The 27,216-nt window shown below is 44.8% G+C and overlaps 1 protein-coding gene across 1 annotated transcript in view; it reads right to left on the reverse strand.

The window, feature by feature from the left end:
* Positions 1-27,216, reverse strand: part of NPR1 (natriuretic peptide receptor 1) — a 735,215-nt gene that overhangs the window by 453,213 nt on the left and 254,786 nt on the right. Inside the window, exon 4 of the mRNA XM_085639850.1 lies at positions 8,473-8,608. Coding sequence (XP_085495976.1) covers positions 8,473-8,608 — 136 coding nt within the window. The remainder of the gene's footprint in view (positions 1-8,472; positions 8,609-27,216) is intronic.

Consider the following 27,216-nt stretch of genomic DNA (forward strand, 5'->3'; position numbering starts at 1 on the left):
ATGTTGCGACTCCAGCCCGCCTTTTTGTCCCATAGGTAGAGTGGGGAAGCTCCTGGAAAGTGCTGGAACCTTCTAGAAGGGAGGTGTGGTTTTTCTTTTGCCGCCTTGGCTAGATGTCACCTGACCTAGGGCTACTTAAGAGTGGGAGGGAAACTTTTGTGGTGAGTTGGCCATTGGGGTGACGCAGAGCTGGAAGAATCCACCAGGAGTGTAGGCGGTAGGGCCTAGCCAGGGACTTATGCCTCTGAGAGTGACAGGATTTAGGTGCTGCCTCTTAAGTGAGTGAGGGACCCTGTGAAACCCACTGATCTTGCCCAGCAGTAGGAGGACCCAGAGACTCTCTGCCCAGCCTGACTAGGAAGGATCTAGTCGCCCTCTCCATCCCTACCCCCCTGTAACAGAACCCCTTTAAGGGCGCCAGATACATCTGCGCCAACAAGACTTTATCTAACATCTGAGAACAGAGACTTATATGCCAAGCACTGAGACTGCGTGTCCAGATTGAACTCTCAAACTTATATGCCAAGCACTGAGACTGAGTGTCCAGACTGACCCCTGAAGCCGTATGCAAAGCAGATTGAAGAGCCACCGGGGATCGACCAGTGATTAGCGCTGTGACCCCTGCGCTCCCTGACCTGGCCTGGGACCCCCGGCAGCGTGCTCCGCTGAGCGCGGAACCCCCATCCTTAACTTGAGCCCCCCCCTGTGACGTGGAAGCCAGCGCGCTCACCGCCGCGGCCCGGAGGCCGGAAGAAGTGCCCTGCAGAGTCGCGAGGCCCGTGAGAAGTCCGGGGCCCCGCCGCTACCGTCGCAGCTGAGTGAGAAGGTGTGCGAAGCCTGGGGCCGAGTTTCCCCATCGTCGCGGGAGCGGACGCCGTCAGACGCCGAGAACGAGGTAAGCCCGGAGGCTGGGATCGCCCCTGGTGCGCCCCCTACTGGTTGGGATCCGCACCGCACCCTCAGCCCGGGTCCCCTCTCCGTGGGAGTTTCCCCCCTGCCAGCGCGACAGAGAGACCCCGCCGAGGGATCCTCTCCTTGTGCCCCCGTGACTGCTCTGGAGCGAGGTGCCCTGCGAACTGCACCGGAGCCGAGAGACTTGCTCCTCCCGTCCTGGGCGCTTCCCGCTAAAAGCTCAGTGAGGCGCATTGACTGTCCTACCCCACATTGAAGTACTCAGCGCCCACAATTACAAGTAGCGCTCTGATATCCTTGTGCCGGATTGAAGTGCTCAATGTCCATAATTACAAGTAGCGCTCTGTTATTCAGGTGCCATATCGAAGAGCTACGTGTTGGTAATTACGAGTAGCGCTCTGTCATTCATGTGCCATATTGAAGTGCTACGTGTTGGTGATTACGAGTAGCGCTCTGTCATTCATGTGCCATATTGAAGTGCTACGTGTTGGTGATTACGAGTAGCGCTCTGTTATTCATGTTCCATGTTGAAGTACCACGTGCTATTGATTACGAGTAGCGCACTGTTATTCATGTTCCATAATGAAATGCTAAATGACATCTATTGCGAGTAGCTCTCTGTGCTAGATGCCCCGTTCTGAGGTCCTCACCAGTTAGCGCGCCTAGCGCCATCATCACCCCCCTAAGGCGCTACAGGAAAGTGAAGTGCGCGTGTACCTCTAGGTGAAGGGTAGTTGTACTTCAGGCAGTACTGATTTGTTATGAATGTCATTTGTGGTATTACCAGCTTATGAAATGTACTGCTACCTCATGAACTGCATCTAACGTGATCTGCTTGGATAAACTTGAATATTTACTTAACTCCTACCGTGTGGCGTCACTTATTGTGTGTGTTCCTTGTCCCATGTGAGGTGCGTGTTGTATGGTTGCTTTACACACAGACCTTTGGTGGCCCGACCGCTCGTGTCACGTTACCGCCCCATAGGGCCTGGAGACCCCAGGTCTTACACATATCATGAGGACAACAAATTGTGAAACACATTCAGGCAATTACAGTGATGTTTCTGTTTTAGAGATAGTGAGTAGTGAAACATCTAGTACAAATATTGCCACCTAAAATAATAAGGCAAACAACGAAAACATACATAAGTAGGGGAAAAAAATTCAGGGAAAAAGGAAAGGAAAATGGCAACAAAATGGTTATTATTACGTTTAGAAGGATGAAACAAATTACGTCAGAAAAACATTAGTGTCAGATCAAGGGCTAATCCACATTTGAAGTCTTATGCAGTAGTAATGTTGCGGGCATATTTTATGTAAACTCAGGCATTTAAATATGGGCAATTTAACTGATTAATCCTGATGATGATCCTAAATCCCTCTGATAAGGATCGAAACGTCGTCGACTTTGGTGTCCACCTTACACATTTAAAATTTCTGTATATAACACATTGTGAAGGTGGCAATATTTGTACTAGATGTTTCACTACTCACTATCTCTAAAACAGAAACATCACTGTAATTGCCTGAATGTGTTTCACAATTTGTTGTCCTCATGATATGTAAGTCTCAGGATACAGGCTTGTGTCCCACTAAGACTCTACTTACATTCTCTGGATCACTGCTAATTATTTCTACTTATTAAAGTTGCCATGCCCGGCTGGACATTGGCTAAAATATAGTACTAATTTTGACTATATTCATTGTATGTCTAACTATTTTTTCGCTTTCAGGGACCACTGTTTCCTGTAATGCTCTAATCATTGAGCCACACATGCTTTGCATTCCTCTATCTTAAGCCCAGAGAAGACACAATGCAAAGTTTATTTAAAAATTATAGCAATTCCTCCTCTTTTTTGCCTTTGCCTATCGAGGCACACAGTGGCAAAACCCCCTGGAATGGCTAGAGGCAGATCAGGGGAGGACTCCTCTGTCAGCCACGTCTCGGTCAGAAAACATGCATCTGGCATGTGCTCCTCCAGAAACGCATGCATCTCATATTTATGTTTAACTAATAACCTACGGTTGACCACCAAATGTTTGGCCTCGTACTGGGAGGCTTGAGATATTTTAACTTCATTGACAGTGCTAAGCCAGTCACCAAGTAAAAACCTGCAATTCTGACAGCGTGTTTCTGCCCTGGTTAAGTTTAGTACATGTTGACAGGCGCTAGGCAGTTCCTTCTCAAAATCCATAAATTCCCTTCTCGAATAGTGCCTAGGGGTTAACTCCACACCGGCATGGGTCCTGGCCCCTGCCGTCCCCCAGATGCAGATGTCACTGATGGGGTTGCCTTTGGCGCGCCTTCGGTTCTCCAGCGGCACCCGCTGCACACTTCTGCTCCACGTCTATGCTGGCTTATTCATTAAATAACCAGCTGGGGAGAAAGCGCTAGAACGCTAACCTACAAAATGGTGTTTCAACCAGGAGGTGAGGCAGACTCACACAGTACCTCTCCCTTTCCGCTCAGTCAGCTGAGTTGCGGTGGACCAAAGGGAGGGTAAAGGCAGCATACAAAACAAGCAACACCCAGTTAGAATTGTGCCCTTCCCCTCAAAACAGAAAACCAAAAACCAGAGCAAAATGCTAAAATCAGTTTATTTTAAAAGAAATTGAAAAGCAGGCAGCAAGCGGAGCACTTTTACCTGCAGCTTGTATGTGCTGACTTGTTCATTAAATTACTAGCAGGAGAGGAAGTGCTATAACGCTAATCTCCAAAATGGTGGTTCATCCAGAAAGCGGGGCAGACTTACACAGTACCTCTCCCTTTCCGCTCAATCAGTTCAGCTGCGGCGGACCAAAGGGAGGGTGAAGGCAGTACACAAAACAAATGGCACACAGTTGGAATTGTACCCTTGCCTTCAAAACAAAAAAACAAAAACCAGAACAAAATGCTATAACTCTAATCTCCAAAATGGTGGTTCGCCCAGAAAGCGGAGCAGACTCACACAGTACCTCTCTCTTTCTGCTCATGGTCGTCGATTCACCAAAATGCCTGGGTAGCAGAAGTGACCTCATATACCCTTTGACCTTAATTATGTCACATGAAGTGACATCATATGACCTATGACCCTGCATTGTCCCAAGAAGAGATATCACATAACCTTAATCCTGATGACATCACAATAATTATAATTGCTGAAGTTACGCAATCGCATAATTAATATATATGATTCTAGGGGAGAACAAAGGGTGGGGGTTTCTCTTACCTGAGACATTTTTGAAAAAAATGGGCTTTACTAGGGCACTTTAATGCACAATTTTCACATAAATTTGCTAAAAAGCCATAGGCTCTAAAAAAGCACTCACTAAATATTCAAGTCCTTTATGTTTTCAACATGTGTTATGGGTGCCCCCATATCTAAAAAAAATTGACCTCCATTGCTAGGACCTGCATTTTGCCATGGCAGCCCCTCTAGCCCAAACATTACATACAATAGGCCAGTACCAGAATTTTCCTAATGCTGCTTCTCTTGCGCAATGGAGGTCCCTTATGTCAAAGGTTATGTCTAATATGTCAAGTACAACATTTTGTCATGGATGGCCCCAAGACCTTGCCACAGTTGTCAACGCGTATGCCAAGAATTTCCTCCAGTATGCCATCACAAGCAATTTGCCACAGGTGCCAACTATGACAAGAATTTCCTCCAGGAGGCCAGCCCTGGCATCTTTTCATGGGTGCTCCATGCCAAAATTTACCTACAGAGTGCCAGCAGTAGCATTTTCTGAGGGTATCCCATATGCAAGTACTGACACCTGTATTCCAGTGCCAACATTTTGTCAAGGGTGCGTCTACAAACCAAGAAGCACACCAGGCCCAACAGTGGATCTGCAAGCATAACAACAAATGCTTGCCCACATTAACTTATTCACGCTCATTCTATCATTCTCACTGACTCAATTCATTTTCACCTACTCTTGTGCACTTACTCGCACCCTGAATCACTCATTCGCACTCACTCACTCTGACTCACTTATACTTACTCACTCCTTTTGACACACACATATCCACGATCCTATACACAAACATAATGCTCGCACATATACACGCTATCTCATCCAAACTCACTCTCACCCACATGCACGCACACAACATACATTGAAGTCATTTTATTTTTCTTATCTAAGATGCCAGTGAAGGTCCAGATCTTGCTGCTCCACTTTTTAAAAGTGAATAATAAACTATTATTCACTATTTATTTAATAAAAATGAGCAGAAAACGAGGTTAGAGCCTGACTCTGATAATGCCAGAGACCCCTGTGTTCTTGGCACTTATTTTGCCACCGTATGATGCCAGGGGTCGCAAAGGCAGTTTCAGGGGTAGCAAGGGGCAAGCTATGGGTGGCAACTGTGACCCCTGGCCAGGGAAATGCTTCTGAGCAACAAGTAAAAATATTAGATCTAAGGAGTTAATTCCAATATGTAAGTGGTAGATAGTGGTAGAGCTTGATATCACTTGGTTTGTACTTTCTAAAAAACTTTTAATGGATGTATATATTCATAAAGCAACCAGGAAAACATAGGGCAGCCAACACGTGCTTTGCCCTTGGCCTGCAAGCTGGGGCTTTTTCAAGGCGTTAGTTTAAAACAAAGGTTAAAGCTTGCCTTTAAGAGTGTGGATGGAGTGAGGGAGTGGATGGGGCCAGCCGTCCAAGTGCTTTAAAAAAAGTATGTGAACTGTGAAGCTGCATGCAGTGGGGGCAGGGTCAGTGAACCTGGGGTGGGGGTCAAAGGTTTGTCTTTCACCGTCAGGTAGCTACATATAACTTGAATGTAAAATACATTTTAAAAGTTGTCACGCAGTGAGAAGTGCATCATAGTACATGATGAAACTTCTATTAGTTAATGCACTGCAAAGGTCTGTGTGTAAGCAGAGAGCCACAGAATTAAATCTTAGTTGGTGCATTGCAGAATAGTGACTTGTGCATTTTTAGTGTTAGGGGGTCACAGCCTGTGACAGAAAGCACAGTGAATATGTAAGCCATTATTTTAAAGTTGCATTACACAAAGTATAAGATAGACTGCTACGAAACGCCAAAAAGTTTTTAAGTTAGATGGTGTTTCCAAAATGTAGATTTTAGTAATTCCCAGACTGTACAATGCAACTGTTTTACATTACTGTCCTTTAACTACAACACCTCCGGTTAGTGAGCGCTGTATAAATAAAATTCAAATTAAAAGCACTTCAAAGCTTAATAAACTATGTTTAAAAAGAAAAAGCACTTCAAAGCTCAGTTGTTAACTCTTCCACTACTACTCAAAAAGAATAAAACTTTGTCATCACAAAGCTTCGAGTGATTCGATCAATTTAAGCCAGTACAGGCTACCAAACAGATTAACCTTTACATTTGCAGATTAACTCATTGCGCACATTTGCATTTCTTCCAAGCAAGCAGTCACCCTGGCAGGAAGGCTTGTTTAGCTGTCTGCCCAGCTTCGGTTCCACAGCACAGGAGACTCACTGAATGACACTTCAGCTGAAGCATTTAAACTATCGGAATTAACCGTACCAGGTCGATTGTCTTGCCCCTCCGACCCCGCTTACTTTGATCTCTGGATGGAGTGAGAAAGAAAAGGATGGGGACCGTGTTGATAGGAGGCAGGAGGGTGAAAGAAGTGAGACAATGAGCTATATCCTTGGAAAGTCAGCTGTGAACACTGCAAATGAATGCAACAAAAGCGAGCACAGACTTGATTCTGTTGCGTTATCATGCATAAAATTAATTTACATTTCGCCAAAGCTAGAGATGTCTTTCCTAGCAAACTGAAGTTGTTCAACCAAATAATAGATCCTCTCTCTATGCAGCCTAACCTGCTCTCTGCGTTTTAGAAAGACAAGGGGACCCTAGAAGTCAGAAGGGACCTAGGGTACTAGTAATTTCTACAGGAACAACGGTCCCTTACAGGAGAACATATCAAGTAGTACACCACAGAAATACAATAATCCCTAGATTTTACATTCACAATGAAATATTATATTTGTTTGAATTGAAGGAAAACAATGAAAGAAACATAAAAGTGGGGAAATATATAAGAAAAGAAGAAGTCAATTAGACTGTCAGAACTCAGGCATGGGGCAGCATGTGGCTACATTATACACAATGGAAAAGCCACAATGACATAGCACCTTTGCTTATATCGCAATTAACGATCAGACAAATTAAGTCAAGATACCGAAGCCAACATCGTTTCAATCCCTGTCAAGATAGAGGGATCATCATTAGGACAAACCAAATTATGCCTGCTAAACATATGTATACATGGCAAATAGCAAAAATAAATAGCGGGAGCCAAACCCGGATTGCGTGATTATCTAGTATCACAGGTACAAAAATGAGTGCCCGTAGTGGCCATCGACACCTTCCCGAAAATTATAGGTAGTGGCTGGCTCCTAATGTACTAATTGAATCGTCTCAATGCATCCAGATGTAGTAATCCAACCATGGTGCAAGGAGAACGAATCACAAGTGTAGAGGCGGCAAGCGGCAGCACCGGGGTCTGCTCGCGGAGTCTGTCCAGTGAGAATAAATGCTACAAGTCGATTTGCCCCGCGTCAACTGTGGTGGCACTCCGACATCTGGATACATTGAGATGATTCAATCAGTACATTACAAGCCGGCCATCACCTATAATTTTCGGGAAGGTGCAGATGGCTGCATTTTGTAACTTCTGCAAGAGCCTTTTCTGGGTATTCATAAAAAGGGCATTGCAATAATCTAGTTTTGTTACTATAAGGGTAGATACTGCTGTTTTTCGCAATTCTACTGGAATAAAAGGGAGTACTTTCCTAAGGAGTTTCAATGAGAAAAAAGAGGCAGAAGTGATGTACTTAATCTGGCCCTCGAAAGACAATGTACTGTCGAACTGAACTCAAAGGTTTTTAGCGTCTGCCACTGGGGTCGGTAGGGTTACAAGCTCATGAAGCCACCATCTTGGAGACCAAAAGGAAGAATTCCTGCCAAACAACAAAACTTCGGTTTTGGAGGAATTTAATATTAGGCAGTTTGCTCTCATCCATATGCAAGATACTTTGTAGAAGCTTGTGGCAGTAGCCTCTGAATTGCTGGCCACCTACACCACCATTTTGGTTTCACCTGCATAGGACACAAGCGTAAAGCCATAGTATTTAATTAGGGTGGCCAGTGGAGTAACATAGAGGTTAGACAAAGTCGTACAAACTCTATGCCACTAACCTTTAGCCATGCTGAACAGCAGCCCCGCTGGTGTACAACATGGCTAAAACACATTGGCAAAGCCAATAGCTCTTGCATAGGTGAGACCTATTGGCTTTGCCAATGTTTGTTTTGCTATGAAACTAGCAGATGAGGAGGCCCATTTCCCATGCTTTCGTTAGGGCCCATGACGTCCATGCTACACCAGTGAATCCACCACCCTACATCTTCTGTCTCTTTATCTTACTCTTGTCCCCTTTTCATAGTTTTCCTAGTTTAAGCGCCCTCCTTCTGTCTCACTTTGTAATCTTTTTCTCTTAGTTCACAAAAATGAGTTCAGTTACCCACTGCCTGCAAGCACCGGTACAAATCAAGCACTGTACTCACCGTAAAAGGTCCGATTCCACATATGACGGGTGACGGCGGGTCCATCTTGATGGCTCCCCCCCTCGGTTAAGGTGTCATTGATGGCCTGGGCATACAGAAGGACCCCATCATGAAAGCCAGCAGCGATATAATTCATCTGAAACCGAAAAGTACCAACTCAGAACTTTTTGATGTTTACGTACATTTAATTATTCAACTTGTTTTCATTTCAATGTCTGAGGGGGGAAATGGGGTACTATGATAGAATGTGTGCCCTTTTTACTGTACCAGAAGAACAGATGGCATCTCAGTGCTTAACTTGTGACAGTGTTTTCCGGTGCTCAGCACCGGTACTTATTTCATAACACCGGCACTTATTTAATGCAGTCCATCACATGGCCCATCGCATGGTGGTGCTGTCAGTCTATTTCTTTAAAAATAATAAACAGATGAGCAAAGTGTTTATCAATCAAATATAAAAATAAAAGTAATAATACTAAGGTGCTTATACCATTCTTAAAGCTTTGGGTTACCTAGTAAAATTTAAATTGCAAAATTTGTAGGACTGTAATGACAAGTAGTTGTCGCTGGTACTGGTATTTCGCAGCGTTAGCTGGAATCTGAAGTGGGACAAGCAGCAGTGTCTTCCTGAGAAATATCTTGGGCCCTGGCATTTATTATTTTATAAATTAAGCACTGTGGCATATTACACTAAGGGAGCACTGGTATAGTGCACCCGAGAAAGAATCTGTAGAGTCAGGTGGGGCTGAGGGTTCGGGTGTCATTGATTAAATCATGTAGACCAGGTATGTTGTAAGAAAAAGCTAATTATGTACACATCTTTTGGGAGTAAAAGCAAATTATGAAGCACATTTTGCAGGAATATTTGGCTATTTTGAAACAATGACACACACTGACAAAATACATTTCTCAATCCATCAGTTCGTATTTTGCCTTTTACACGCTTTATTTAGTTTGCTTTCTATTCCTAGTAGTCTGGCCTCATGGGGGAGCCTGTGAGCCTTAGTCGGAGTTGCTGGCAGCGGATGGCTGGCAACTAGAAAGAGTGGGGGGGCAAATGGGTGGTGGGTGGGTGCATTCATGCAAGATGAGTAGCAACTGAAAAAAATAAAGAAATAGCTACTTACCTTGCTTTCTACACAAAGTCCTCTCTCCAGGCTCCAGTAAATTCCCCTGACCAATGCTGGTGCTGCTCTCATGCTGAGAGCAGCACTAGGATTGGAGGGAGCGGCCTCTCTCAGGGCTCTCAAGAGCACTGGAGGCATGCACTTTCCCTAACATGACTGTCTAAGAGAGCTAGGATAGAGAGGTTTAAAAATGTGCATGTCTGGTTGGCCATCGCAAGACGGCTGGCCAAAGGGACATGCGCACTTTAAACAGTGCAAAGCCAGCCCACCACTCCTCCCTGCTGCTGTCACAGGCACCGCCCCCAAAAATAAAATGGTAATGAATTAACTTCAATACTATTTTATTTTTTTGTCTCTGGCTTTTCTGGGGGCATTTGAATGGGGCGACGCTCCTCCGCTCTCATGGAGGAGACTCCCCTGGTTGCCTGATTCCTTTTTTATTTTATATTTTATTTCGCCCCGGTTTATTTAGCTGTTGAGCTGCGTCTCGACCCAGCCACACCCTCCTTGTATGCTGGGTTTTTTAATCCATCGGCAGCGTGTCTGTGTCGCTGGGACGCCAAAGGCTAGCCTACCTGCTCCTGGACTGCGCCTTGTGCCAGAACCCCTGGTTCTTCTGTCTCAGATCCAATCTGCAGCAATTGCTTGATCTAGTCTCGTAATCTTCTTCTGAGGATCAATATAAAGGGTGAGTGTTCTCAACATTGTTTAAATAAGCTAACAGCGTTTAAGCTTACAAATAGCGCCTCTTGTCCTAACTGTGGCTTTTGCACCGATAAATTTATGCCGCGTACTCTGCGGTCGGAGCAGTTCAACCTGTGTCGACATGTCCCTCCTCAATATATAGTGGCCCTTACTTGCTATCTTATCAACGCCCATTCACCTGTGAAAAATAAATTTGAGTTTTTGAGTTAGTACAAACCTATTACCCTGATTGCATTTTTGTCACTGAAACATGGGCGCGCGCTCATTCTGCCCTGATTTTGGTGAAGCCCTCCCAGCTGGCTATGCAGTTTGTAGGTTTGACCGCGCGAACAAATGGGAGGTGGATGTCTGATCATTTCAAGGAACACTTTTTTTTTTTTTTTATAAATCTTTTTTTATTATCAAACAACGACATCTTCACAAATCCACATCATATTTGGGAGCCAATATACTAAGCAAAGAGTTATACATGATTACAAAGGTCGAATACACAGTGACAAATACAAAATATTTTAAGGGGGCGTGAGTTGGTCGTCCTCGTTTCAAGAAACACTTTTAATGTCATATGGTCCTTTTTCCTTCCTTGCTGTGCGAAGCAGTCACTTTTGACCTCAAAATTCTGAGTCAGACACCTTCTCAGGTCTCTTGGTGAACTGCCCTCTGGGACCAAGAGCTGCTGCTGTTACCTCTTTAGGTACCTATTTAAAACCTATTTAGTCCAAAACTAATTAAGGCATCATTGGAAATTTTAATTTTCCTCTCAAATCACCTTTGTGTAGGGACACGACTTTGCTTATCAAAACCTTTGCCAGTTTTGGGTTCATGCAATTGGTATGCGCCCCAACCCATCTGTCTGGTCATACTCTGGATCTAACTTTCAACTCTGCTTTAAGGATCTACTCCCCTTTAGCTGGGCTGATCATGGTGTAACACGCTTCTCGCTGGCCTCAAGACCCAGCCTAAAATAACCCTTTCCAACCTGAAACAGTGAAGATTGAAAAACGACTCTTCCAGTAAGTTTAGCAAGGCACCCTCTGTTAATTCTCTCATGCCCAATGGCGCCGACATAAACAAAAAACTAAAAGCGGTAGGGCAGGTGGAAACAAGGGTGAGGGAACACAGGGGGGGTGGGGTGGTAATAAAAAAAACAAGCATTTGCAATGCAATTGGTCTCGCCTTTGGGACCTTATATGTAATTAGCTATGCAGCACATTAGCCGGGGTGCTGAATCATCTACTGTTCTTTAACATGGAGGGAAAGTAAGCACCAAACTGCGTGACACGCCAGGTATGGGAACACATGGAGAGAAATATTGCCTTTTAGCGAGTAAGGTATAGTCTAAAGCTTTGTCTTTAATATAAAATCAGGGCCTTCTGTAGTCATATCACTGAAAATACAAGATTTGAAAAACATATTGTCTACGGGTGCTCGTGGAAGACAATTTCTATGGACTGGAATCTAGAGAAGGCTAATGTGATTCTGGTGCTCTGCTGGTCGTTTTCTATAAAGAAAGTTAAATAGAAGCAGTTGCCAGAAAAATAAAAAAATACAGTCCCTCAGCAGAAAGCAATTCTGGTATTTTACTGACCTCTACTCGTCGTTTTCTATATGGACAGTTAAATGCAGACAGTTGAACAGAAAAAAGTCCCTAAGCGGAAGCAGACCAGTCCTAGAGCTGATCTCCAGAGCCCACAAAGTACATACACACATAAGTATATACTAAAGTATATGCAAGAGGTCTCGAATGCTCGACCTAATGACACTTGAAGCTGTCGACAATCTCTTTTTCTTGAGTACAAACGCACAATCTTTGAAGCCAAATCTAAGTACTGTATCCAGAGCATCAATAACGTACCAATCCCGTCAAAAGAGCTTTTCCAACTCGTCAACACTTTTTCACGTCCAGGCTCTCAAGTCAACATGGAGTGGTCTCAGTCGGCCTCCAGTGAGATGGCAATCATCTTCCAAACAAAAAATTAAAATTGGTGACATCTATACTGAGTTTGGTGTTAATTTCCCACACAACCTCACCACTCTGGTAAATAGAAATGATGAGCCATCTAACAGTAACATTTTTTCCTCCTTTTCATCTCTTAGTTGTAATACTTGGGCGGGGGTCCTGTCAGATCCGTGCCCTCCTAAGAACCTGCCCCTAGCGTCGGATTGCGTTGTCAAACAACTTACCCCCTTTTTTAATCATGTGATCAACTCAGGCCAATTCCCTATGCAGTGGAAAGAAGCCATCGTCATCCTTTTGCTTAAAAACAGAGGGCCAGATTAATCAAGGTTTTTCGCGGCCCCAGCATCACGCAAGGGCGTGCAAGGGCGATACAAAACCTAAGTGAGATTTATCAAGCCACGCAAGGCCTGCTTGAGTGGCACTGTATGTCTTCATAAATCTGGAGCAATGCAAGGCAGTGCAAATCGCTGCCTTGAGTTACTATGCCCCAGGGAGGCGTTCCATGGGTGGAGCTTGGGTGTTCCCACGCACCCACCCATGGATTTTGCTGCATTCCCAGATTTACCATTCGCGGTAGACCTGAGAATATATCAAAATGCTATGCCTCCCCAGGTGAGGCATAATGAGAAGAAATATCTTGATTCCTCTTCTTTCTATGTCTGTTGTATTTTGCAGCACACGTAGAAAGAGGAAAACTTCTCTAAGGATTATTTTTGTGTAGGAAGGTGTCCCTTCATGCACACAAAAAATACCTGTCTACAATGCAGGCACCCTTGCAACATGACGCAAGGGTGCCTGCGTTGGTGCTAGGCAGCCAAAAGTGCGCCAGTGCTAGGAAACGACAGGAATGCGCCGTATAATGTCAAATATGGCACATCCCTGCTCTTTCCCGCAGCGCAGCAAGGAGGCTTGCTGTGATCTGCTTTGTGAAAGATTGACTAATATGCCCTCTAATCTTGATCTTAAGGCTTTTAAAATGAGCCTCCTATCTCCCTGCTTCCCTCAGCTGGGAAGATGGTTGAAAAACATCTCAATACAGAACTTATGAACTTCAACGAGACTCGTGAGCTGTTTGATTCTTCCCAGACTAGATTTTGCAGTGAAATTCATACGGAATCAGCACTTGTCGCTACAGCAGACAGTATAAGATCTGTGGTAGACAGAGAAGAGGCTGCAGCCCTTATTATGTTAGATCTGTGCGCAGCTTTCGATACTGTCTCACTCACTTGTTTGGCCTCACGTTTTCAGGCTCAGGCATCTCCGAGAAGGCTGTGACTCTCTTGTGATCTTTCCTTTCTGACAGGTTACAGTCGGTCATGTGTGGTCAGATCTCTTCTAAATCCTTCTCTCTACTGTGTGGGGTCCCTCCCGGGGCATCCCTCAGTCCAACATTGTTTCATCTCTGTTTGCTCCGCTGGCCCAATTGATTTGTTCCTTTGGTATTCATATGTTGTCTTATGCTGACGATATACAAATTATTGTTGCCATCACTAATGATGTTCATTCTGTGGTCACTAATTTTAAAAACTGAATGAGGAGGACGCCGGTTGGATGTAGGTGAATTACCTTAAATTAAATGCTGACTAAACTGAGGTCCTGTTCTTTGGCTCTCAGTATGAATATATGATGTTACAACGCATGCAATTACAACGCATGCTTTTACAACGCAGTCTTTACATCGCAACTACCATTACATTGCATGATATTACAACGCATGCCATTACAACGCATTTTTTAAAACTACCATTACAACGCATATCATTACAATGCAGAATACCTTTAGGGCAACAGTAGGGTATGTGTTGGATAGTGTAGGTGTAAAAATTACTATTCCCACTCCAGTGAGTGCAACAGTAGGGAAAGTGTTGGATAGTGTAGGGTTAAAAATTACTATTCCCATGTACCCCAAAACCCATACCCACATTAATACAAAAAAATCTCTATTACTTACCTTATAATGCGTTGTAATTGCATGCGTTGTAATGGTAAGCGTTGTAATGGCATGCGGTATAGTGAAATGCATTGTAATGGCATGCGATGTAAAGGCAGTTGCGTTGTAACAGTTGCGTTGTAAAGGTAGGTCGTTGTAATGACTGCGTTGTAATGGATGTTTCCCCTCAGTATTCGTGTGGGTCCTGTCTCTTGTGGGCAGATGCTTAAGGCTCGCCCCCCTTTACAGTTCACTTGGCCAAGAACTTGATAGTAATGTTTGACGATAAATTGTCTTTCGACTCTCAAATTAACAATATGGTCTCATCCTGCTTCAACATTATCTGTTCTTTACAGAAGATCTTTTCTTACATCCCTATCGCTTCCTGTAAAGAGGTCATTTTTGCTTGGATCTTGCATCTGAACTACTGCAACGCGCTTTATCATAATCCTAAGCAATGTATCATGTTTAAGACTCTCTCTAGCACAAAAAAGGCACTACAAAATTGTGGCCCCAAATGTTTTAGAGTCATCTTCCACTGGTATTGTCCTAGGAGGGAAATGTGCTCTTCTTCCAGTAAGCCACTTGTGGTGTCTAGAATTTGTCGCGCCTGATGGGGCGGTAAATCTTTCTCTTATGCACCTGCCAAGCTTGGGAACACTCCTCCCTACTCTGTTGTCTCTTTAGACCATGGGTACTCACAAATATTTGCCCTGGGGCCACAAAGTACGGTTTGTGGTGGGACCGAGGGCCGCACTGATGCCAGCAGGGTGGCGGTAGGGGGTCTGGGTGGGTCAGGGATTGTGAAAGGTGGTCTAAAACATTTTTAATAAACGGGCAAGCATTTCTTTGCAGGTTAATAAACGTTTGCCCGTATATTTACAATTTTTTTCTGGATATTAGTGCTCAGTAACTAAACAGCAGCTTGTGCTGCTGTTCACCAGGGGGGCTGCATTTAAAGGTCAAAAGAATACTGTGCGGTATACTAGTATACCGCACATTGGTATGCAGCCTTTACAATGGGGTCATTACAACACAAGAAAGTCCCACACAGTCTTTACATTGCAAGTAAGTAACACAAGTAGGGGTTTAGTACTTTTAAACACAGCAATACTTTACCATGTAAGTAAGTACTTTTCAAATGTTTTAAGTAACATTACATCAGGTGTATATGTATAATGTACCATGTTTGTTGAATTACTTCAAGTCCACAAACCCCATGTGATGTTACAATGTCTGGAGGATGTCATCAGTAATGTCATCAACTATGTCATTAGAGATGTCATCAATGATGTCATTTAACAGGTTCCGAGTGATGTAACATGTAAGGTCATAAGCAGAGCTTGGTGTGGACTCAAGTTATTGTTAGCTCAATAAACTATAACTGGTGAATTTCAGTGTTTTGTTGTTGTTTTTAAACGTTAGGTTTTCTGTTATTTTAACACGTAAATATAACACCACTGTAATCTCTTTTCAGTGAATTTTTACAGTATTTTTAATGTAAGCTAAGATCTTGTTGACATCATACCCAACTAAAACGTCACTTTAACCTTTAGTTTGTTTCAGTGAAATGTGTGTGTGTGCACCACAATCTTTTACTATACTAAATAAATATATATATTTTAGGGTTAGTGTCACATAAATAAGAGTAGTAAGTGTTATTTAGGGTGTAGGGACAGGTGGTGTTAAGGGATAGTAAGGGTTTATTTTCAAGGCTCAGGGATGGGTCACCTTATGGCGTTTTCAGGATGCAGGGACAAGTCGTTTTACGGGGGTAGGAGGGTTATTTGGGATTTTAAGAATGGGTAGTGTTGATAGGTAGTATGGGTGTTTAAGGTTTGGTAGTGTTAAGGGGCATTAATGGGTTTTTAGATTTAAGGGTTAGGTACAGGGAAATTATAATTAAGGCTCCCGGTTTTCCGTTTTTACGGATTTTTACAGATAAATACAGACAGAAAACAATGTGTTTTCTGTCTGCATTTATTTTTAAAAGTGGATAATTACAGAAAATTGGGCTTCTTTTAAGTGACTGTGCTGTCTTTCGTGAATTATAGCCCAACAGCTGAGCAGATGGACAGCATGGGAAATAAAAAAAACAGGAAGCAATTTTATTAAATAATGCCATGTGTTAACATACAGTTGTGGTACAATGCTAATATTTACCAATGGATGTCTTGTTACTTAATATTTGGCAGCTGAAATAGCTAAAACAGACTGACATCAAAGTATGAGTGTGCTTCGATCTGTTAAATAAATATGGCAATGTACTGTTTTACAACTTCATTTATCAGCAAAACAGAAAATAAATATGGATAAATACAGATAAAATGGGCAAAAAATAAATATGAATAAATCAAGACGGGAATGCTAAAAAAAAAAAATACCATAAAACTGGGAGTTCTAATTATAATATATATATATTTTTTAAAGCCAAGGGGTACCTTTTTTAATATTAAAAGCATTATATTAAAGCAGTACTCCAAGGGGGTTTGTTCTCACTCGATTTTCTTTAACAGATGATGGCATCTACGGAGCTGATACTCTGTGTTCATACATATATATGCATACACACTCACACACATGGATGTTACAAATAGTACTTTCCACATACGCTGTAAACAAACCACATTATAAACGCTTACATGGTAAAGGTAATCACGTTGTGGTTACTGTGTTGTAAACTACCTGCACTTCAGTCAGCACATCTGTAACACACCGGTGGAACAACTAGTATACTGCACATAGGGAGTGATAGTGTACTGCACCAAGGATGCACTAGTCTACTGCACTTCAGTAAGCACCACTATAGTGCACCTGCAAAACTATTACCATACCACACTTATGAAGTACTAGTGGACTGCACTTGAGGGTGCACTACTACAGTAGTGTATCTAGGGAGCATCAGTGTAATGAACGTAGAGCGCACTAGTGTAAAGCACAATAGTAGTGAACCTGCGGAAGCACTAGTTTACTGCATCTAAGGCGCATTGGTGAAGTGCAGCTTGGGAAGCACTCATAGAAGTGCACATATAGTGCACGTGTAAAGACCTCACTATACTGCACTTGAGTAAGCACTACTACAGTAGTGTATCTAGGGAGCATCAGTGTAATGAACGTAGAGCACACTAGTGTAAAGCACAATAGTAGTGAACCTACGAAAGCACTAGTTTACTGCATCTAAGGCGCATTGGTGCAGTGCAGCTTGGGAAGCACTCATAGAAGTGCACATACAGTGCACGTGTAAATGCCTCACTATACTGCACTTGAGTAAGCACTACTACAGTAGTATATCTAGGGAGCATCAGTGTAATGAACGTAGAGCTCACTGGTGTACAGCACAATAGTAGTGAACCTGCGAAAGCACTAGTTTCCTGCATCTAAGGCGCATTGGTGCAGTGCAGCTTGGGAAGCACTCATAGAAGTGCACATATAGTGCACGTGTAAAGACCTCACTATACTGCACTTGAGTAAGCACTACTACAGTAGTATATCTAGGGAGCATCCGTGTAATGAACGTAGAGCGCACTAGTGTACAGCACCATAGTAGTGAACCTGCGGAAGCACTAGTTTACTGCATCGAAGGCGCATTGGTGCAGTGCAGCTTGGGAAGCCCTTATAGAAGTGCACATACAGTGCACGTGTAAAGGCCCCACTATACTGCACTTGAGTAAGCACTACTACAGTAGTATATCTAGGGAGCATCAGTGTAATGAACATAGAACGCACTAGTGTACAGCACAATAGTAGTGAACCTGCGGAAGCACTAGTTTACTGCATCGAAGGCGCATTGGTGCAGTGCATCTTGGGAAGCACTCATAGAAGTGCACATACAGTGCACGTGTAAAGGCCCCACTATACTGCACTTGAGTAAGCACTACTACAGTAGTATATCTAGGGAGCATCAGTGTAATGAACGTAGAGCGCACTAGTGTACAGCACAATAGTAGTGAACCTGCGGAAGCACTAGTTTACTGCATCTAAGGCGCATTGGTGCAGTGCAGCTTGTGAAGCCCTTATAGAAGTGCACATACAGTGCACGTGTAAAGCCCTCACTGTACTGCACTTTGAGGCCTCTGGGATACTACACCCCGTAAAGCCTTGGCACACTGGCCGGCGCAGTGACCCCGTTTCTACCCCATACACCCCGCGCACAGCCCCCCCCCCCCGTCCCACCCACGGAGCCCTCCCAATGTGCTCCACACTGGTCCTTCTCGGTAAATGACCCTCACGGAGCAGCGCTGGGTTGCCAGGGCAAAGCCTCATGTCTCCAGGGCGCGCGCCGGCAGGTTAGTTTATTTTCTCCCTTTTTAATGGCTGGGGTTTCCATGGTGACTCTACTCCTGTTCCTGAGATGCTGTGCGCTGTGCACCTTCTCTGGCACTGGCACGAGCAGTGCACCCGCAACCGCACCCCCTGCATAATGGGGCTGGCACAGCTCCCCTCCATGACCAGGCCATGGCATGGGGTGCCCCGGTATCCTCACGTGTGTCTCTTCTTCATCCCACTGTATCTTCAGCCCCCTATCCTCGCGCCTGTGCCCTCACACATGTACCCTCGCATCTTTATCTTCACAGCTGTGCTTTTACCCTGCATCTGTCTGTATCTTCACACCTGACTCCTCACGCCTGCGGCCCCAGGCCTGCATCCTTACACCTATGGCCTCACCTCTGTGTCGTCCCACCTGCTTCTTCACACCTGTATCTTTGCACCTGTACCCTCACCCCTGAATCTCACACCTGCATGTTCACACTGTTATCCTCATGCCTGAGTCTACATTACAGGATGTGCGGTGAAGAGGGATCCGATGGGACGGAATGCACCGAAGAGGAGGGCGGAGGCTCCTTGTTAGTGAGGAGGCATGGGGGTCATCTACAGGGGGTGTTTTCCAGAGGAAGGGAACAAAGGAGGAACATGTCCCGGGTACTTGCTGGTTCACGGTGGGTGCTTGGGATGGTACGGGAGTTAAGTGAAGTGTTCCTGCTAGGTATTCAGGTGTCTATAGTCTTGTAGATGATTCACAGTGATTTAAAGTGATTGATGCTGCTAGCGACTGCCAGTGGATCTGGAGATTTCAAGGTGAAGTATGCATGTATATGTGTATGTTTGTGTGTATGTGGTATTTCTATAGCACAATCCTAGCCAGATGAGACGCGTTTGTGTGCTGTGAGCTAATGCAATGGATTTTAGCTGATGGTCGCAGCTGGATGGATCTTAAATGGTGTCTGGAGTGGGATGTGTCATTGCCGGTGTCAGCACCTGGATGTAGGGGTGAGAGGTGTGGCGCAGCAGCCAGAGTGGCTGACTCCGGAGCACGGGGCTCGCGGTTCGATTGCCGGATGCACCTCAGCTTCACCTCATGCGACTGAGCAATAGCTCACTTAATCTCCCTGAGGGCCCCCAGCGCCTTGAAACCTCATTGGATTATGAGGATTATGTATCGTGCATATGTCAGCAGTGGGACGGATCATGGCTGGTGTCTGCGGTGAGGTAGATTATGGCTTATGTCAGCAGTGGGATAATCCTCGAATGGAGTCTGATGTGCGATGGATCATGGCTGGTGTCTGCTGTAGGATGATGCATGCTGGCCTCAGGAGTGAAATGACTCATGAGTGGAGTCTGATGTGCGATGGATCATGGCTGGTGTCGGCTGTAGGATGATGCATGCTGGCCTCAGGAGTGAAATGACTCATGAGTGGAGTCTGATGTGCGATGGATCATGGCTGGTGTCAGCTGTAGGATGATGCATGCTGGCCTCAGGAGTGAAATGACTCATGAGTGGAGTCTGATGTGGGATGGGTCATGGCTGGTGTCAGCTGTAGGATGATGCATGCTGGCCTCAGGAGTGAAATGACTCATGAGTGGAGTCTGATGTGGGATGGATCATGGCTGGTGTCAGTTGTAGGGTGATGCATGCTGGCCTCAGGAGTGAAATGACTCATGAGTGGAGTCTGATGTGGGATGCGTCATGGCTGGTGTCTGCTGTAGGATGATGCATGCTGGCCTCAGGAGTGAAATGACTCATGAGTGGAGTCTGATGTGCGATGGATCATGGCTGGTGTCGGCTGTAGGATGATGCATGCTGGCCTCAGGAGTGAAATGACTCATGAGTGGAGTCTGATGTGGGATGGATCATGGCTGGTGTCAGCTGTAGGATGATGCATGCTGGCCTCAGGAGTGAAATGACTCATGAGTGGAGTCTGATGTGGGATGGATCATGGCTGGTGTCAGCTGTAGGGTGATGCATGCTGGCCTCAGGAGTGAAATGACTCATGAGTGGAGTCTGATGTGGGATGCGTCATGGCTGGTGTCTGCTGTAGGATGATGCATGCTGGCCTCAGGAGTGAAATGACTCATGAGTGGAGTCTGATGTGGGATGCGTCATGGCTGGTGTCTGCAGTGCCATGGGTCACAGCCAGTCTCAGAAGCAGAATGAATTATTGCAGTGTCAGCATTGGGGTGGATGCTGAAGAGTGTCGAGAGTGGGATGATCACGGCTAGTGTCAGTAACCGGCCAGAACATGCTTGTGTCAGCAACATGAAGGATCACGCATGGTGTCTGCAGTGATATATATCATGAGTGGGATAAGTCATGGCTGGTGTTAGAAGAGGGGTGAATCACAAACGTGGTATCTGTGGGTTGGAGCACGGCTTGTGACAGAGAGGGTGTGGCTCGAGTGAGTGTAAGGCAAGCGCAAGGAGATGATGGACGGAGCACTGAAACTTTTCAGACACTCACCTCCAGTCACAGATCTGGGTTGAATCCATCATTGTTCTTTAGCTCACTCCGCCACCCCAGGTCAGACACAGCTATATGCAAATCAGTCTTGACCCTGTGCCTCATGGGAACAATTCAGCCCTAACTGCCAAGTTGAGGTGAGTGTAAGCCTGACACTGTGGCATAGCAGAGGGACCGACCGTACTGGTGAGTGAACAGCAACCTGGTTTGTGGGGGCAGAAGGAAGGCTGATGTTCAGTGAATCGACAGTCAGGGTTAGGCTGCAAGAGATTCACTGGCGACTCCTTAGCTCTCAGCGGCGGCTTCTCCACTATGGCGAAGGAGCGTCACACCCCCCACCAGCAGCGGCAAAAATTGAAAAATAAAATGATATAAACCAGGTTTATTATTATTTTATTTTTCTCTCCCGGGCGAGTCTTGGGGGTGGGGCTATTGCAAAGGGGGGCAGTCACGGAGGGAGATTGGTGGGCACTGTGATCAGTACGCATGACGGTTTGGCCGGCTGTCTCTGGCCAGCCACAGCGTCATGCGCACGGAAGCTCTCGCCAATGAATGAGAGCAGCATCAGGATTGGCTGCAGGGGATTCTGGGAGTCTGTGCTGGTGAGGAGAAGAGCGGCAATGCAGTAGGACAGGCAGGTAAGTTATTTTAAAATTTGTAATTTGTTTTTTTCGTTGTAGTCGTTAGCCCCCATCCCACACCACTCAGCGCAGACACCAGCCACTACTATTAGCACCCTAAAGGCAAGTGGGCAGATTAATGGCCCTGCATTTGACAGTTCAGACTTTTCACAAACAGGCAATGCAATTAGCAAAGCACTTGATTGATGTGATCTGCCTGGTAAGGTGGTATGCAGCTGCATCATATACTGTTTGTAGCTTGCCAACATTTTGATGGGAGCGGCCTGATGAACAGTACGCCCATGATACACACTAGACTGGACTAAGGCTGTGACTGTGGAAATCTGTTGTTGCAATTGCATAAAAGGTAACACTCTTAATATTTTTTATTTGCAAAAAGCAGGTCCCAGGGACCTTGGATACGTCGGCAGCCAGTTAAAGATCAGGATCGATCATGATGGTTACATTTGACGCTGTAGTGACATTCTCAGGTGCAGCACCCAGTGCAGTAGGCCACCTTTATGGGTTCAAATGGGAGAAGCCATTGCTGGTGACGGGACACTCTGTCTTATGGAATGAGCTTCAAAACGCTTATGGACATCCACCAGCGGAGGAAGGAGGGACAGCCCATCAGGGCCGGCAACATATCTGCCTTTAAAGTCTGTGACGCTAGACATAGGCGGAAGATCAACTGTGCATCTGAGATCGATTACATTATGGTGAGTAATAGCTTAGATTTGGACACTTAGGAGGTAAACATATACTCAATGACATTTTCAGATCACGTAGTGGTGGCTTCACCTCCAGATTTCACTTTCAATGAATCTGTCTATAGGAGGTGGAGGACAGACCCAGGCGCGATGGGTCGATCAAGCACTTTGATCTCACTTGCTCCGTCAAATAATGCATTACTTACCACTAATAACACAGGTGAGGCGGAGGTCAAGCTTTTGTGGACAGCCCTCAGGGCACTGATATCCGCAACAAATGTGTAGTTGCAATGGAATCCCTCAAGGTTAGAGTTCAGGACCACAAATCACTAAAGAGAGCCCTTGCAGAGGCAGATAGCGCATTCCCCCTCGCTCCATAGGGTCACAGTGCTGTGGGGTAAACTCCATGACCTAGCGATCAACAAGGCCAAGATGGCGCTACTCCACTTGATAAAGAAAACCTTTGATCAAGGCAACAAGGTGGGTCAGCAATTGGCCTGGTTGCGTAGAATTTATTTTTAAATGACTACATTGGTCACATACTTCTATCTGACAGGTGTTCCCTGTTGACATAAAATGATAGTGTCACGTTTTCTAAACTTTTTGTATACTGTAGATGCTCCCCTTGATCAGATACAAGATAATTACCTTGAGGTAACCTCTATGTTCTGCATCTCTGCACCCCAAAATGGGTTCCGAATGCCCCATAACTGTTGGCAAGGTGATTGCAGCCATTAACGCTCTAAAGGGTGGCAGAAACCTGGGCTGGATGCCCTCATGGGTCAATTCCATAAGACCTCCCCTTATATATTTGCATTGAGGTTGGCCATCTTATTCAATGAACCAGGGACAATGGTTGGGTCATCTACTCTATGGGAGAAACATACATACCCTTCAAATTTAAGTCAGGGCAAGAACGTAAACATTGTACATCATACAGGCCTATTGCCCTTATAAACATCTTAGGAATACCAATGCAAAAGTTTCCACAAAAATATTGGCGATGAGATTAGGGACTTATGCCTGGCTTGGTCCTTCTGGACCATCCTAGCTTTATTGTGCATAGACAAGTGTATCTCCAAACATGGGAAAAGCCTGCGGTCGAAGAGGTCACATTCGGCTTGGACATCTATAAAATCATGTTATTTATGAATGGTATCTTTCTAACCTGGCACTCCCCTACGGCCTCACTCTCAAATCTAATGTCAAGCCTACAGCCCTTTGAGAGAGCGGCAGGTTTTAAACTTAATCTCAATAAATATGAAATATTCCGCCTCACATGGTGGACACCTTCCACACAGGCTCCCAAATCAATTAACTACTTGGGAATTCAAATATCTCTTGGGGTAGCCAATCATTTCATTGCAAATTACCTGAAGCTCACGTGAAATGACTTGAAGAAATGGTCCCAACTTTTTATTTCATGATTGGACCAGATCAATGTCATTAAAATGAATATAATGCCACACCTCTGATGCCTCTACTGGGTCCTTCCAGTTGACATGCAGCACAAATTCTTTGCAGAACTCCAATCAGGTTGTCCTGCATTTGCAATGGCAGTGCACAGGCCCTGACCTGCACATAAGACCTTTTGGAGGCCATCAGGGAATGGTGGTCTTGGCCTGCCTGATTCCTATGTGTGATGCACGACAGCCCCTACCGTCTAGGCAGAGCCCTTGCTATCATGTATTGCTCTACGTTTACTTGCTCCATCAACAAGGGAGCTTTTACAGAGGGCACATGCCTACTTTTCTACCTGAGACCGCACCCCACTTTCTCTTTCTTAGGAGGCTCAGTATATCGACCCCCTTGCCCGAAAGCTTGTTTTAGCAGTTGATGGTGCTCTGTATTCTGCAATTCGCTAACTATGCTATTCTTCAAGATCTACATTACCACCAAGAGAACAACTCCCTCCCAGACTCTGTAGCTCTTCTTGAGACTTTACGTGCGTTTGGACTTACTCAAAAGATGTCACTCCCAACCTATATGGCGGGACAAACCCGGCATCCTATTTTTCCAACCTAATGGACTTGTCTGTCTCATCACACCTCTCTTTGGTCTGGACATACCACTTTGCTGGTCCTTTTTCTATCGACCATCTTCCCGGTAGTGCAAACATCGCGTGCCTGGCCCAAGCTAGATGTCTCCTCTACCTTTTCAAAAGCACTGCAAGAAACCCCTCGATGGCTACCAGACGATGAGTCCACACCTGTTGAAAACCTTTATTAACTGGATTCTGTGCTCACTTAACGCTCTGGTCCATTTAAAATCTCAACTTACTTACAGCTAATTACCCCCTCGACTCTGGTATAGTGATAAACCTTGAAGCCGCTAAGTGCCCCTGTAAGCCTTTAGGGCACAAATGTTGGCCGCCTTACCACCCAGAAGCAAAAGTGCTCTCCAAAGCCACATAAAAATTACCAGCATCAAATCCATTCAGTTCCCTTCGCATATTTTGCTGTGAATGTCTGCCAACTGCACAGAAGAAATTCTCTTGATCTTTAAAACCATAATTTGCTCCCCAGCTATGACTCAAACCATTGCTCCAATTACACAGCGAACCTAAACCTTAAAGGGCTTAAGCGGAGCTGTGCCACGCGGCCTGATGGGCTGGTAAACTGGCCCTTAGCTGGTTAAGGGTATCTGATGTCAGCAGGACTGCAGACACAATGCTCATGAATAATACTGATAGGGAATACCATGGAAGACGGAGGTGGAAGATGCAAAGAAAACAGAGAAAGAGAACTGATGAAACAACGAATAAAGTCAATGGTACACAGGGAGGGACGAAGAGATAAGTGAGCTTGGGATAGAAAGGAAGAAAGACAAAAGTAAGAATGAGGGACAAAAAATTGATAGATAGAAAGAGGAAAGCAGCAGCAGAAAGCAAGGGTGAAAGAAAGGAAGAGAATATGAAAGATAATAAGGAAGAAAAGGTGAAATGTAGGATGGATGGGTGAAAGAATGAATGGGTGCAAGGGTGAAAAGATGTATGGGTCCGAAAGGTGATAGGGTGCATTAATGGAAGGATGAAGAGTGGACAGATGGGGAAGAGTGATCGGAAGCATAGATGGACACATAGATGGATTTGATGGGTGAATGTATGAAAGGATGAATGTATATGGGAAGCAATGAAAGTATAGATGGATGGATATTTGTATATACCGATGGGTGGATGAGAGAGGGCACATCAGGCCCAGTTAAAATGTACATTACGCGGGTGTAATTTGAATAGTTTTGGGAAATTCACGTTAAGCTAGTTAAGTGAAATTCCCAAATTAATGCCACAAGACACGTCATGTACAATGCCTCGTTCTTAGCAACATTATTGCCACTAGGTGTTGGGAATAATGTGAGCTGCCAGAATGTGAGCGACTGTTGTACGTGCAACTCATGCTTTTCATGCCATCTATTTACTGCAAGAGGCATCCTCGGCTCAAAAATGGACACAAGGATGCATTTTGTGCTAAAATACAGCAGTGGAAAGGTGAACCGATGGACAGGTGAATATATGACCACAGAGAAGGTGGAAAGGATGGATGGATAGAAAGATGCAAGGAGGAGGAGCATCACAGAGTGTAGGGCGGGCTCCTAAGGAAGGCCAGGTCTCTCGCTTCACGTCCTCATGTTGATTAAAGATGTGGTTCAAGTTCGGTATATATAGATTTTTCTGGCTTGCCTTGCTCCCTGGCACAAACTCTATGTGATCAACTATTGATCATCCACAATAAAATCGCAAACATTTACACCAATTTCCCTGATCAACTTCAATGGACTCACTAGCTTGCTAATTTGAGTTTATGCCTATCTTCGACGCTGAGATCCAACTTGCCCTTACATCGAATAAGTCAGGCTCACCTTTGTACCCCTGACCACCTCATACCTTATCGTTAAGCTCTAAAAGCATTTTTCCTGCCCTTACCAAGCTCATTAATCATTCGCTGAATTCAGCCACAGCCCCCTCTCCCTGTAAAAACTCACCACAGAGTTCCCTATTTTGAAAAAACTACATTAGATCCAAGTGTAGGCCAATATCTCTCTTGTCTTTCAGTACCAAAACCTAAGAGAAACACATCAATTTCCAACTATCTCAGTATATTCAATCTAACTTGTTACAGGACGGTTCTTAATGTGGAAGCAGATCCCAACACAGCAGTGAAACGGCTTAGTTAGCCATCAAAGAAGACCTCCGTACCATGTTAGAAACGACCGACTCAACCACCGTGATAGTATTAAATCTATCAGCGTTTTTGGACAAATTTTCTCATGCAATCCTTATCAATCGTCCCCTCAGTCTCGGTGTCTGTGAATCTACCCTCAAATGGCTCTGTTATTTTCTGTCTAACAGGTTGCAATCGGTATCCCTCACTCCTTTCAGTTCTTCTCCAACTCCTCTATCTGGGGATGTCCCGCAGAGGTTCTCTCCGAGCCCAACTTTATGTAATATATTTAAATTTTTCTATTAGCTGCTTTAGTTGCTCCTTTGGTTTCAAGATGACATGGTATACCGATGACACACATTTGACTGTATCCGTCTCAGATAACTTGTCATCCATCCAAAATAGGTTCCGCGCTTGCATGGCCTCAGTGGCCAAATGGATGAACGCCAATTGTCTCAAATCAAGCAGCGACATAACAGAAATAGTTCTCTTTGGTAATCAACCCGTCTTCTTGTCTCAAAGTTAGTGGCTATCTAAAGTTTGCCAACTTCCCACCCCAGCCAACTCTGTAAAAAATATGGACATCTGGTTCGATAATAATCTTTCCTTTGCTTTCTCTGGCTACTGCAAATTTTCTTATCCTGGCTTCCCACACTATTTACTTCATCGCCTTCAAGTAGTCCAAAACACAGCTGCAAGATATAGGGGCATATCAGCAACAACCGGCGATAATTATCGCTAAGCGCACTTAGCGCTAGGATAATTATCGCCGGCTAGCGTGGATTTGTATTGCTGA

The sequence above is a fragment of the Triturus cristatus genome, chromosome 12 (genome assembly GCF_964204655.1).
Source record: "Triturus cristatus chromosome 12, aTriCri1.1, whole genome shotgun sequence".
Taxonomy (NCBI): domain Eukaryota; kingdom Metazoa; phylum Chordata; class Amphibia; order Caudata; family Salamandridae; genus Triturus; species Triturus cristatus.